The sequence below is a fragment of the Bos indicus genome, chromosome 7 (genome assembly GCF_029378745.1).
Source record: "Bos indicus isolate NIAB-ARS_2022 breed Sahiwal x Tharparkar chromosome 7, NIAB-ARS_B.indTharparkar_mat_pri_1.0, whole genome shotgun sequence".
NCBI lineage: Eukaryota > Metazoa > Chordata > Mammalia > Artiodactyla > Bovidae > Bos > Bos indicus.
Window position 1 is genome coordinate 60,760,696 of NC_091766.1, and position 14,223 is coordinate 60,774,918.

The window sequence follows — 14,223 nt, forward strand, 5'->3', positions numbered from 1 at the left end:
GTTTCTATTCCTACCCCACTTCATTATTCCCATGCTTTGTGCACAGTCATTAACAAGGCAGAGGTGAGTGAATGAAAACCTGCACTTGCAAAACTGGGAAACAGTCATAGGCAACTTCACAGCTGTTTAGTGCCCCTCATCTGCTGATTTGGGAACACTTTTCAGCATTTGTAGTGTGTAAAAGAGACAGTGATCTGCTAAGTATCCCCTAAATGTACTGGTGAGTTTATAAGTTGGCCCTACAGGGAGAAGAGGGCAACATAAAGAAATGCTTTGCTTATGCTGGACTTTCTTTTTTTTTATTCTGACTCCACTGTGTGGCATGTGGAGCCTCCCCAAACCTATGCCCCCTGCAGTGGAAGCATGGAGTCATAATCACTGGACTACCAGGGAAGTCCCATGATAGAATTTCAAGCACTGAAAGCTCTAGTCCCCAGTTCTGAAACCCTCAACTGACACAGCTGGGTGGTTTCTTCCACAGGCTCAAGCATGAGAAGTCTGTCCTGTGAAGACACCTGACCACGATGCATCCAACCTGGAGCCCCGGCTTCTAGTCCTGGCTCTGTCCCGAAGGGGTGTGTGGCTTTGGCCACATTCTGCTACGTGTTCAGCGAAGCTGATGGGTAACATACACTCCACAATTCTCAAGTTCTACAATTCAATAGGAGACGGAGCCAGCTCTCTAAATTAACAATACAAATCGGGTGACTTCTTAGTTCCTCTTGGCTTGAGTCCCTGCCTCCTGGGACTGGAGAAATAGGTGGGAAATAGGTGTGTCAGACTCCCTGGCCTGGGTCAGAGAATCACTGAGTTGTGGGCAGCTGGCAGGAAACTTCAGTGATGATCAAGACTCATGTCCCCTCTCCCCCATTCACTAGCAAAAATTTACTAAGCAATTGTTCTGAATAGAGTGTGGGCAGGGGTGGCAGCTGTTGTGTTCACTGATTTATCCATGGTTCACATCATCCCAGCTGGCACTTAGTGGGTGCTCATCAAATGTCTATTGACTGATGGGTAGTTTCCTGCAGCACAGTCATTTAGGGGAACCTATTAAATGCAGATTCCTGGGCCCTCTGTTGACCTATTGAATTTTAATCTTTGGTGACAGGGACCAAGTATCTGTCATGACTGGGGTCTGCGGTTTACACCGTGCACAGATCTGGCTTCAGATCTCAGCTGTGTCTCTGCTTGGTCTTGGACTAATCATTTCAACCCCTTTTAAGCATTTGTTTCCTCAGTCATAAAATGGATATCACACCGCCAAATACTCAGGGTTGTTGAAGTCAATCTGAGATGATAATAAGCTCAGTTGTCTGGCACATGCGCAGAAGAGAGAAACTGTTAAGTTTGGGCTGGTATCTATAAACGCCCATAATATCTGGGCTAGAGGGTTCAGTAGAGGTCGATTTAGCCCAACTCTTTTGTTTTCTACAGGTATGGAAACAGCCTCAGAGAGGGGACGGTAATTGCAGAAGATTATATAGCCCGTTAGGTTTCTTGAGGGCTTTTATGGATCAGAGAATGTGAAGAGGTTGAGAATCTATTGAGTGGCCTTTAATAAAGGAATCCTTGGGATAAGATGTTTTTGTAAAAGAGGTTAGATATCTCAGATCAGGTGCCTTCTCATCTGAGTCTCTTGCCAACAAGTAGCCCATTCTGAGGACACAGGGATTAGTGAGAAAGGCCTTGTAGCTGGGCAATTAAAGACAAAAGCTTTTGGGTGGCGCTGTTGAGGGCTTCCCTGGGAGGCCATGTCTGGCACTGCAGCTCTGCCAGGCCAAGGCTGGAGATGGCTAGTCTCAGGGATCCTCCAAGAATGGCCTCTGGGCAATAAAGGGCATAACACCAATCAGAGGTGAGACTGGATCTGGGAGGGATGCTTCTTGGAAACAGCGTCCTGGGAGGCTCTGGCTCTGATGTCTACAAACAGCAGCAAAAAAGCATGGCCTCAGGAGAGCACATGTCTTTAGTGCTGAAGGTGATGATCCTGGTGACGGTAGTGATGATGATGCCTGTGAGAATCAGCACTTCCTCTTTGCAGGCTACAGAACCAAGCAATTAATTTTACATGCATTGTTCCATTCAGTCTTCTCAAGATCCCTACCTGGTGGAAACTGAGGCTTAGAGAGGTTAAGTAAACTAGCACAAAGCTAGTGAGCACCAGGATTCAAATTCAGACCTATTGGAGTTCAAGGTAGCCAGTAGCATATAAGCTCTGGAAGAGAGGAAAATAACGTTGGCCAGGGCTTCAGGGGACATATATTTCACCCCCATTTTTACAGATGAGGAAACAAAGGACCAGAGAGGTTAGCACTTCCCTCATGAAGTCAGGTACTGTACCAAACACTTTGCATATGTTAGCTCCTCGATCATCATAACACCCCTCTTAAGTAAGTAATTCTATGGTCCCCATTTGTGTAGATGAGAAAACCAAAGCCTGAGAATAAATGACTTGCAGGTGCTCGAAACCAGGCACTCTGACTAGAGGGCCCACGCTCTTAATTCCCTGCGTTGCCCAATACTGGAGTGAGATGTGATGGGCTGGACCAGAGCCTGGGACTGCTGACTCCCAGGCTAGCGCTTCAAAGCTCCATGTAGGCTTTCTCTTGGGATCCATTGTTCCTTAAAAGCGCCCTGAACTAAAGCCCAAAGAGTGAAATCACGCCCTCTGGTTCTGGGAACCTCAAACTGGAGAAGGAAGCTCCTGCTCTGGTGTTCAAGTCTGAGCAGGTGTATTGGGGACTCTCCCTGTACTCTCCTTTCCTCCTCCGGCTGGGAGGGAGCCAGGAAGGGTGGGCAGGGTGGGGCAGGCCTTGCTAGCTTGGGATGGGAGGAGAGCAGGCGGCAGGAGGGCCCAATAAAACAGGTTGAAATCTTCCCGCCTTTCTGCCTTTACCCAGGCGGTGCCCTCATCTCCTGGCTGGCAAACAGCAGGGCATGATGATGAAAGTTCAAGGCTGGCGTCAGGAGGCCTGGGGGCTCTGGATCTGGCCCTGGCACTCACTCCATGCATACCCTTTACCCTAGGCAGTTTTCTTATCTACGAAATGTGTGGTGATGGTAATGGGAGATCTAAATCCTCTGGGATTTTTAGTTAACACATTACTAAGAACCTACTATGTGCCTGGCACTGGAGACAGTATGTGCAAAAGCAAACTCAGGCCCTGCTTTCATGGGTCTTTAAAGTCTAGTAGGAAGACGTCTGAAGATCAAATCTTCACTGTAACTACGGTAAAATGGCAACCGTTACCAGTGTTTTAAAGGTCTGCAGAGCTAAGGCCGCCAGGAATGATGGAAGTGGCAGGAGAGAGAGTTGACAGTCCGAGGAGCAGCAGGGAAGGATACAGTGAAGATGTGGTTTACTCGGTGAATGTCCGCAGACAGGGAACAGTATTCCGCAGTCGGATGGCTTACCCAAGAAACTGGGAGGCCAGTGGGCCAGCAGGAAGCTGGCTACTTCAAGGCACTGTGGACATGGTCAGAGAAGGAGTTGAAGTTTTCGGGGGGGAAGTACACAGTGAAGGAAGCCAGAGAGAGAGATAGTTAAGAATATGGGTCAACGCATCTTCCAAAGAAAAGATTTTTTTAAAAAAGCTTCCCCCTCCGAGGAGCCTTCCTTGATTTCTCCACCTTTGACCTATGGTATCCCTCCCTCTCTGGCTGCAGCCCAGCGAGACACTCAAGCCTGTAGGGCAGTCAGACCTGGGCTTTGTTTTCCTGTATTAAACTATATCGTGGCATCAAACGAGGTCCTCTGCCTTCTGAGGCCTCAGTTTCCCCAGCTGTGCCGAAGCAGGTTGTCTCGTAAGGACCCGCCCAGCGCTAACGCAACGTGATTCGGTCGGCAGGAGCAGTGGGCTGCCTGCATTGCTGCGCAGGCATCGGGCTGCTGGCTGACTACCGTCACCCGGCTGCGGGCGCTGTCCTCCCGGGCCGGGGGCCGCGGGCGAGGATCCCGGCGCCACACATTGCGCAGGGAAGGGGGGGGGTGCGACCCCCGGCTTGCGCGGGCGCCCTGCGGCCCCGCCCCCGCGGCCAGCGGCCCTGCGGCAGCGGGGGCCTGAGCTCCGCCCTCCCTCCTCCCGCCGGCCGCCCTCCCTCCTCCCGCCTCCCTCGCTCGCTCGCTCCCTCCCTCCCCCGGCCGGCTCGGCGCTGACTCCGCCGCACGCTGCAGCCGCGGCTGGAAGATGGCGGGGAACGACTGCGGCTCGCTGCTGGACGAGGAGCTCTCCTCCTTCTTCCTCAACTATCTCGCGGACACGCAGGTAAGATCAGCAGGGGCCACGGCCGGGTAGCCAGGGCCGCTGAGCTGCGGAGGCTGCCGCCGCAGCCGCGGAGGCCGGGAGGCAGCGGTGGGCGCATTGAGGGGATCGGGGGTTCCAGACTGCAGAGTCCCCCTTCCATGCACCCTGCGATGTACTTCTTTCTGGGGACAGGGAGCTGGAGGTCCCCCCACCACGCATGCCGGACCGTTGCGGTCGCTACGGCCGCTGGGGAGGGTCTAGCCTTGGTTGCTTGGATTCCGGCCCACCCCCACCCCCCTGCCCGCTGAGCTGGGGGGTTCGGTGCTTCCTTGAAGAGGTTGAGCCGCGTCAGGTGTGGGGGACCCTCATGCTGAGTCTGGGTGCAGAAGGCGCGCCCTCAGGCTCCCGGCACTTGCTGCCGTACTTTCACGTGGACTTGTGGCCCCGGCGCAGGCGCCTGTCCCGGTCCCCGGAGTCCCCTGATCCTCCGGTCTCGGGTACCAGGTCTGCTACAGCTAGCCCCCTCGAGGCTCTCTAAAAGCTCCCGCAGCGCGGAGTTTTCTGCCAATTGCCCGCTGAAGGCATAGGGGTCTGCAGGGCACGTGGACATGCGGGCGGGGATAGCACCTTCCTGGTTTCGCTATCCGGTGGAGTCCCCGGGGGCGAAAGCCCGGCAGGATGGGGCCGGAGGACTGTCTGGGGGCGTCTGGGTCCCCCTGCAGCGCGCGGCCCCTGGTGCGCGCTCGGCGATGCTGGGGGAAGGGAAGGCAAGGCGGCGAACCGGGCTCAGGCTGCGCCTGGGAGACCCACTGGCGACACGCGCGTGACAGGAGAGGGTGCTTCGTTGGGCCGGGAGGGGCGAGGAAGCTGGTTACTTGGAAACGGGGGCGGAAGGGGGGGCGGTTGCTGCTGGGATAAACTGCCCGGAAAATGCCCGCACAGGGAATGCGCGCCCCCTACCCGTTCCCCAGTTTTCCCCACCCCATGCCTGTTGCAAGCATAAAGTTTGGCCCCATAGTTAGGGTTTTTTTCTACGGTCACCCCGGCACGGGTAGCGGGGAGGCTGGGGGTGCAGCCGAGCCGCGAATGAGACCCCGGATGCGGGTGCACGCCGGAGGCAGAGGGGCTGCTGGGCTCTACCGGGCGCGGCTTGCTAGGGCTGGTTTGGTACCTGGAGTCTGAGCGCCGGTGCCGGCTTGTTTTGCATAACACTGGAAGGGAGGGGGAGGGGGGCGGGATGTGGGAGGGGAGAGAGGGAAACTTTGCTTCTTGTTATATCTGCCTGTCTTGGGCGGCAGCAGCTGTCATGAGACCGGGTGGGCGGGGAGAGGCTTGCTAGCTGACTCCTTGCCGTGAGATGCGACTTGGAGGGGACGCAGCAGCCGAGACGTTCAGCTCTGGGGGACTCTGGGTGGCGAGTCCCGCTGGCTGCTGGAACCGCGCGACGTGGCCGGGTGTCGCCGAGAGGAAGCCCGCCACGCGCAGAAGAAGGCCGGTCCCTGATCGCTGCGGACGTCCATGCGTCAGGGAGCCGCGGGGCCTCGTGGTCGGTGGCGGGATCGCTTGGGTGGGTTCCGGGCACGGGCCGCAGGGGCTAGTGGCATATGATCGCGCTTCTCCAGGCCCGGGGAAAAGTGTGATGAATGGTCTGCGCGCGGTAGTGTGTGTTTGTGTGCACACGCCGCGCGCATCGGGCGCGTACCTTTACCTCTGACGAAACTGCAGTGGAGCTCCAGTGGCAGTCACCGGGCGCCGGCACTCGCCCCGGGCCCCTGTCTGCTCCGAAGGCCGATCCCAGCCTCGGCACCACCACCGCGCCCCCAGCCCCCTAGCCCCCAGCCCTCTAGCCGACAGCATGGGACCGGGGGGCACTGGATACAGGGTGGGCAGAGTTGCTGCTAGAAAAGTTCTACCCTCGGCCCTCTCGCTTGTCCGGGGGTGTCTCCAAACCCCTCTACTAAGACGCGGATGTAGGAGGCCTGAAATAGCCAGAGACTCGTCCAGAGACCCACAGGAAGAACTCGTCCACTTTGGACCCGACCCTAGGTTTCAACACCATCTTCTGTGTTCTTCGGCTCACATTTGCCGTTTTAGCCGTCCAAAGTGCCTACCCAGCAGGCAAATTTCACCAAAGGAAACTAGAAATTTGGGTAATCGTGTATCAGCAGAAGCAGTGCAGTGGAAGTTAATCTGGGACGTTTTGCTTTTTTTATGTAACCACGTGATGGGCTGAGGCCCTTCGGGTGATCTCTGCCGTCCCAACTTGGGAAGTGTAATTGATAGGGGGAGCTTGGCAGCCGCCCCTAGAAGGCTCCGAGAACCAGCCGGAAGAGGACCTGGGCGGGTCTTCGCGGGCCTCCTCATTTTACAGTTGGGGATCGAGGCTGTGAGGGCTGGACGGCTGGTACAGGACCATGCAGCCAGTGGGTGACAGAGCCACCCAGGGCTCCTGACTCCAGGTCCTGTGTGTTACCTCGAAATAGCACTGGACTTGGAGTCAGAAGGCCTGAGTGGAGTCGCCTTCCCCACTCTCTGGCTGGGTGACCCCAGAGCAAGCCATTTTAACCCTCGAGCCTCCTTTCTCCCATCTGTCAAATGGGGCTGGTGGTGCCGGCAAGAGAAGCCCAAGGCCCGGTGGTTGGGGGTGAGCACTCTTTGCATGTGAAATGTCTGGTCCTTCCTGTAACTTCCTCTCCTCCCCCTAGACCCTCCCTGGCCCTCCCCTTCACCGTCTCCCCCTTTGGAAGGCGTGGGGAGAGTGAGTAGAAAGGTAATTTATCAGCTTTATCCCAAAGACTTGTCTTTGGCAGCTAATCCTGGGTTAGATAGAGGGAGGATTTCTGTTGTGGAGACTTAACTTATACCCATTCAGGTCAAAGTTCAGAAATTCAACAGATTAAGGGTTGTGAAAGTTTCTTGGAAAGGTTTGGGGCATGTGTCGCAAAGGACTTTGTGTTGGCTTCTCCTTGTTCCGGGCCCCTGCCTGTAGTGCCCTCACCCACCATCCCTGTGTGGCCCTCTCCTCTAGCAGGCCTCTCTAGCCCAGCTTGCCCTGCTTTCTCTAGCCTCTGGTTGTCTTAGTCTGTGTTATACAACCAAGCATTTTGTGTGTGCGTCCTGTGGCCCAGGAAGATTCTGGAACTAGAGTTGTGCCTTTCATGTCTTTGTGCCCCTGTGTCACCTGTCACTGTGCTGAGCTCCTTTGCTTAGCTCTTGGCTAGGCACAGAAATGACAGACAAGGGACGTTCTCAGGCTGGCTGGGGGGACAGCTGGGCCCAGTATGGGGAGAGAGGAATGCAGAGGGCTGCAGCTGTGGGCAGTGACTTAGGCTCCAGAGACCACATAGTAAGCCCACACTAAATATGGGTTGTTTGAAGACACTTGGGACATCAATCATAGATGTGCAAACTGTCAGAGATGGCAGGATCTTTATAAATCATCAAGTCCAACTCCTTATCATTTAAAAATATTTAATAATAGAATTGTTAGGAAACACTGGCAAGCATAAAGAAAAAAAATGAAAATATGTAATCTTACCCAAACATAACCACCGTTAATTTTTATATGTGTTTTCTGACTTTTTCTTTCCTATTGATTCCTATGGATTATATCTTTTGTACAAAAATGGAATCATTCTTTGTATAGTAATTGTAACTTGGAATCACACTGTTCCAACATGCTTTTTTTTGTCCTCCAAACAATATACTTTCCACATCAGCAAGTATTCTACCTAGTATCTTAATATCTTAATGGTTATGTAATATTGAGGGTTGAACCAAAAGGTATTTAATCAATCCTTTATCGTTAGTCATGTAAGTAGTTATATATATATATATATATATATATATATTTTTTTTTTTTTTTGCTCTTGTAAGCCATGCTGAAATGAATATCTCTGCGTATGTCTTCTTTTCTTCATTTAAATTCCTAGAAATGAATTACTCTGTCAAAGGAACTATGCAGGCGTTTGGTAAACACATTTCTGGATTGCCTTCTAGAAAGATTGTGCTAATTTGCACACTAGCATTGTGTGGGAATACCCAGTTCCCCATTACCCAGAAAACTCTTGGCATTTTAATTGTTTTTCATTTTTACCAGTCTATTCATCAATAAATTTTGTCACCTTATTGGTTTAATGTGCATTTCTTTGATGACTTGTGCTGCTGAACCTTTTCCCCAAATGATTATGGGCCATTTATGGTCTGTTCTGTGAAATGTCATGTTAGTGAATTTGGCCCATTTTTCAGTTGGTATGCTGTTTCCTTGTTGTTCTAAAACTGGATCTGAACACCCGAAGGAGCACCTGCCACATGGAGAACTGGAAAAAATGGCTTGACTAGTGTTGACTTGCTTGGTCTGGGATGCTGCTGCCTCCACAGCCCCTGAAACCAGGGCTAACTTCTTTTCCAAGTCAAAGTTCTGGCCATCTATGGGGCAGGTTGAAGTGCAACCTTTGCTGGGTACCTTTACCCACTCTTCATCTGTGTGAGGCCCAGGAGACTTAACTCTTTCACCTGAGCGCAGAAGGGGACACATTTGCTGGCTCTGTTTACCAGAGACCCAGGGTTCACTTTCACTGGGGCTTCCTGGCTGGTGCTAATGATCAGGATGCTTGTGGAACCCAGGAAAGGCAATGGCCCAGCAACTGGGCCCTGGGGGTTTATGTTTCCCCTTCACCCTAGGGCTTTCCTCTCCCCAGCTGCTGTAGGCTAGCCAGAAGCTTCATCATTGCCAGGATATGAGTCACCCTTTTCCTTCTCTCTCTGGAACAAAAGAAGGAATACTGGTTTGAGTCAGAAGAAGCCTTGCAAATGGGGGCTTATGCTGGGAAGCGAGTCCCTAACATAAGCATTGCGGTATTAATAGCTATCTCCTCCTGCATTATCATCATCATCAATGCCATTTATTGAGCATCCTCTATGTGCTCTGCTGAGCCTTCTGTTTGCATTATTATATTTTATTCTCATAAAGATTCTACAAAGTATAGATGTCATTATTCCCATTTTACAGCTGAGGCATTTACAGTTTCAGAGAACTCATTGACTTGCTGAAGATGATCTACCTGCATTTCCTTGGGATAAGTGGAAATGCCAGGATCAGTGGGCAAGGTCCCCAGACCTCTTGATTCCAAGTTCCATGAAGACAGGGACTACTCTCTTTCTAGTCATTGTCTTCTAGCACCTTGAGCAAATGAAGGCAAATTGTCAAGAGAGAAGGCAGAACTACTTCTCTAGGCCTCTCTTCTTCAATCTATGAAATGGGGATACTAGGCCCTAACTCTCAGGATCGGAAATTAAATAATAGAAAGTACATAAAATGAGCATCTGTTGTGCACAAAACTTTGAATCCTTCTGTCTCTGAAACACTTTAGAAGGGCAAGATCAAGGATAGAAGGATAGAATTAACTCCTGCCCATGCAAACTTTTCTCTGTAAGAAAGGGAAGCACAATTCTTGTGATAAGGATGGAGGGAACCCAAATAAAGTCATTTAGAAGAGAATGAGCAGGGTTGTTTACTGTCTCTCCCTCTCCAACATAGTTGAATGCCTCAATTACATCCTGTGGACACTCAGCTGATGAGGAATCAATTGAACTGGATTGACCTTCCTGTTACTCTCCCTGACTTCCGGTCTGGGTCCTTGTCCATTCACAGCTGGGTTCCTGTATTTACTATCACACCAGACTCTGTCCTCTCCTGATTGTCCTCAGCCCCGATGGCAGATCAGTCCCCCTAGAGCACGTGTCTGATGCCACCCCATTGCTCACACATCATGCATGGCTCCTTGCTGTGCTTAGTTGCTCAGTGTCTGCGACTCTTTGAGACCCCATGGAGTGTAGCCCACCAGGCTCTTCTGTCCGTGGGGATTCTTCAGGCAAGAATACTGGAGTGGGTTGCCATGCCCTCCTCCAAGGGATCTTCCCAACTCAGGGACTGAACCCGAGTCTCCTGCATTGCAGGTGAATTCTTCACTGTCTGAGCCACCAAGTACTCTTAAATGCAAACCTGAAGTTTAACTTCATGTGCTAAGGCCTTCAGGTATTCGAGGTTGAAGAGTTAGGCCCCTGACTTTATCACAAGCTGTCTGCTTTCTCTTTGGGATCCTGGCCTGCCCCAGGCTATGTCATGAATCTTCCAGGAGGTATTGGCTCATTCAGCTATGTTCTGTCTCCTGTTGGAATTTCTACTATTTGCGTTATTCATCCTGCATAAGACTCAGCTCCCACGCTATCATTTTGGTGACATCTCACATCCAGGTACCACTGCTCCATCCCATATGTAGCAGAGAGCATTCTGAAGTCAGCCTGCCTGGGTTTGAGTCCTGGTTCTGTGATTTACCAGCAGTGAGACCTTTGGTATGTCATGTGACTTCTCCGAATTTCCATTTCCTCAGGTGTAGAGATAACGATAAATAGTACTTCCCTGATAAAGCTGTTTCACTATGGAGTCAATGAAAATCAAAGGACGTATGGATTTAAAGCACCTCACAGAATGCATGGCATAGAAGTACCCAACGATAGATGCATCTCTTGTAACATATGTCTCGTTAAGTATTTAGGAAATCACTCCAGATTGTTAAGCTCCATGAGGGCAAGGATTTTTGTTCACTTTGTTAAACATTTTTTTTCCCACAATGAATAGACAAATGCCTGGAACACAGTAGCCATTCAGAATCCTCACTGGGTGAGTAAATGAGCTAGACTATGAGCCTCTTCAGAGCACGTGTTCATCAGACGAGGCAGATTAAAAAATCTTTTGGAATGACCTGAAAGTTCCTCTCCAGACATTCATCCCCAGCATTTTAATATATTCATAGCCTACCTGTGTTTCAAGCCCCTGCTCACAGGTGACCACTCTGGAAAGTCTGTGAAGCACACTGTTCTGCTGACATGGAGGGTGCCACTTACTCTCTGCTAGCGCTTTGTCTTATTTTCCGTGCAGCATGCAGGATCTCAGTTCCCTGACCAGGGATCAAACTCATGTCCCCTGCAGTGGAAGTGCGGAGTCTGAACCACTGGACCGCCTGAGAAAGCTGTGCCTGTGTGCTTTTATCCCTATAACTAGAATGACAGCTCAGGAAGGGCAAGAAAAAATAATTTTATCCTAGTCTGGTTTTGTGTTTACCCATTAGGTAGGCAAATTTTTGAGCAGAACTATGTTTTATATGACTAGGTGTCAGGTTCTCTGCAAAGAACTTCGTATTTTAAACATTTTATCATGGAAAAATAGCAAACGTACACAGCCAAAGCCAGTGGCAGGAAGGGAATCGAGAATGTCCATGCCACCGTCACCCGGCTTTGGCCACTTTTGACAAGCGGCCACTGTTGTCCGTCCACTCACAGACCACACGTCATCTGTGGCTGTTCAGTGTGTATCTGTGAAGAGACTTTTGAATACTGTTGCAATGGTTTCTTGCAGTGTGAGATTGCTTCTGTTTTCCCCATTTTGTAAGTGATGAACTTGAAGCACGGAGAGGTTAAAGCAGTCATGTAGGGTCTGGGAGCTAGTGAGTGTCTAACCTGGGATTTGAACATGGGTTCTTGAGCAGCTCCTGGTGGCGCAGATGGTAAAGCGTCTGTCTACCATGCGGGAGACCTGGGTTCGATCCCTGGGTTGTGAAGATCCCCTGGAGAAGGAAATGGCAATCCACTCTAGTACTATTGCCTGGAAAATCCCATGGACGAGGAGCCTGCTAGGCTACAGTCCATGGGGTCGCAAAAGAGTTGGATATGACTAAGCGACTTCACTTTCTTGAGCAGCTCACTCTCCTTGGCTTGGGAGGGCCCTTGCTGCTAAGTCGCTTCAGCCGTGTCTGACTCTGTGGGACCCCATAGACGGCAGCCCACCAGGCTCCCCCATCCCTGGGATTCTCCAGGCAAGAACACTGGAGTGGGTTGCCATTTCCTTCTCCAATGCATGAAAGTGAAAAATGAAAGTCAAGTAGCTCAGTCGTGTCGACTCTTCACGACCCCATGGACTGCAGCCTACCAGGCTCCTTTGTCTATGGGATTTTCCAGGCAAGAGTGCCGGAGTGGGGTTGCCATTGCCTTCTCCAGGAGGGACCTTGGAGCACATCAGATCAACCCCTACCATTCCCAGAAGAAGGGACCCTGCGCAGAGAAGGAGAAGCCACCTTGTTGGACGAGGCCTAGGTCTCCTACTCCCTGACTAGTTCTTTTCCGGTATCAGAACTTGAGGGGAGGGTGGGTCTTGGCTCTGGGGGAGGGACAGGGTGATGGCCCGAGTAGAGACTCTGCTGCCCGAGGTGGCCAGGCTTTGTGGTGGCTGTAGAGTCCTGGGGTGCAGATCACCACCTCCTTGCACAGGCTGCACGTTCTTCCAGCTCTCACTGTGCCTAAACCCCGGTGGGTTCACCCATTCCTCTTGCAGTTGACCTTTGTTTTTCAGTCGCTCAGTCGTGTCTGACTCTTTGCAACCCCCATGGACTATAGCACACCAGGCTTCCCTGTCTGTCACCAACTCCCAGAGCTTGCTCAAATCATGTCCATTGAGTCAGTAATGCCATCCAATTGTCTCATCCTCTGTCATCCCCTTCTTCTCCTGTGTTCAATCTTTCCCAGCATCAGGGTCTTTTCCAATGAGTCGGCTCTTCACATCAGGTGGCCAAAGTATTGGAGCTCCAGCATCAGTCCTTCCAATGAATATTAAGGATTGATTTCCTTTAGGGTTGACTGGTTTGATCTCCTTGTAGTCCAGGGGATTCTCAAGAGTCTCCTCCAACACCGCAGTTCAAAAGCATCAATTCTTCAGCACTCAGCCCTCTTTATGGTCCAACTCTCACATCCATATGTGACAAATGGAAACACCATAGCTTTGGCTATACAGATCTTTGTTGGCAGAGTAATGTTTCTGCTTTTTAACATGCAGTTGACCTTGGGTTTTCTCATTAGGCGCTCAGGACCATCCCTTGAGGGAGACAGGGTTGGGAGACAGAGCTGAGAGGAGGAAGCTGGCCTGAAGGCACATAGCTAGCTAGGCTCTGGGGGCAGCAAGGCTCCAGGGCTCCTGCCCTGCCCTTCCTTTAAGGCAGAGCCTGAGCTGCCCCCCGGGCCCCAGGTCTAGAGTAGGAGGCCAGAGAGACTTTTACAAGTCAAGGGCAAAGTCTTTGATTAATTATCCCCAAAGGCCTGTAATTACTGCTCTGTCTTTTAGGGAAGAAAACAAAGGTTTGCTCTAATTATTTGTTTCAGTGGCTGAGAGGGCTTTGAATCCTAGGATTGTACTCTGCTTGGGGTGAGCCCTGTGGCCTTTGGCACAAGAGTTTTTGTGTGTGTGTGTGTGTGTGCCTTAGCACTTTTATCTAGGAAATAGGACTGATAGTAGCACATACTTAAGGGGTTTTCTGGGGAAGGGAATGGCAACCCACTCCAGTATTCTCGCCTGAAGAATTCCTTGGACAGAGGAGCCTGATGGGCTGCAGTCCATGGGGTTGCATGCACGACCGAGTGACTAACACTTTCACTTGGGCTTCCCTGGTGGCTCAGATGGTAAAGAATCTGCCTGCAATGCAGAAGACCTAGGTTTGGTCACTGTGACGGGAAGATCGCCTAAAGAAGGAAATGGCTACCCACTCCAGTATTCTTTGCTTGGAGAATCCCATGGACAAAAGCCTGACGGGCTAGTCCATGGGGTTACAAAGAGACGGACGGGACTGAGCAATTAACGCTTTTACTTTTTCAAGGGGTTTTACAAAAGGCTGTTTGAGATGATGCCTGTAAAGTGTTTAGAAATGCTCAGTGTATAGGAGCCATTGTTAAAAAACAGACAAATATAATTCAGACCTTGCTATTTATCTTCCCACTGAACTCTTGGTCCTTGATCCTGTCTTAGCCCTGAGGTTCCTAGTATTATGATTTCCTTCACCCTGTCTTTCTGCAGGGACTGGAGAGGAATCCCCTCCAGCCTTAGCCAAGTATTCCCATGCTGACTTTTCGAAAAGCAAATCCAGTTAGATGCTAC

The 14,223-nt window shown here is 51.0% G+C and overlaps 1 protein-coding gene across 2 annotated transcripts in view; it reads left to right on the plus strand.

The window, feature by feature from the left end:
* Positions 1-4,121: 4,121 nt before the first annotated feature.
* PPARGC1B (PPARG coactivator 1 beta) overlaps positions 4,122-14,223 on the plus strand; it is a 120,748-nt gene continuing 110,646 nt past the window's right edge. For both annotated transcript variants that reach the window (XM_070793843.1, XM_070793844.1), the window contains exon 1: positions 4,122-4,265. In XM_070793843.1, coding sequence (XP_070649944.1) covers positions 4,188-4,265 — 78 coding nt within the window. In that variant the 5' untranslated portion in view covers positions 4,122-4,187. The remainder of the gene's footprint in view (positions 4,266-14,223) is intronic.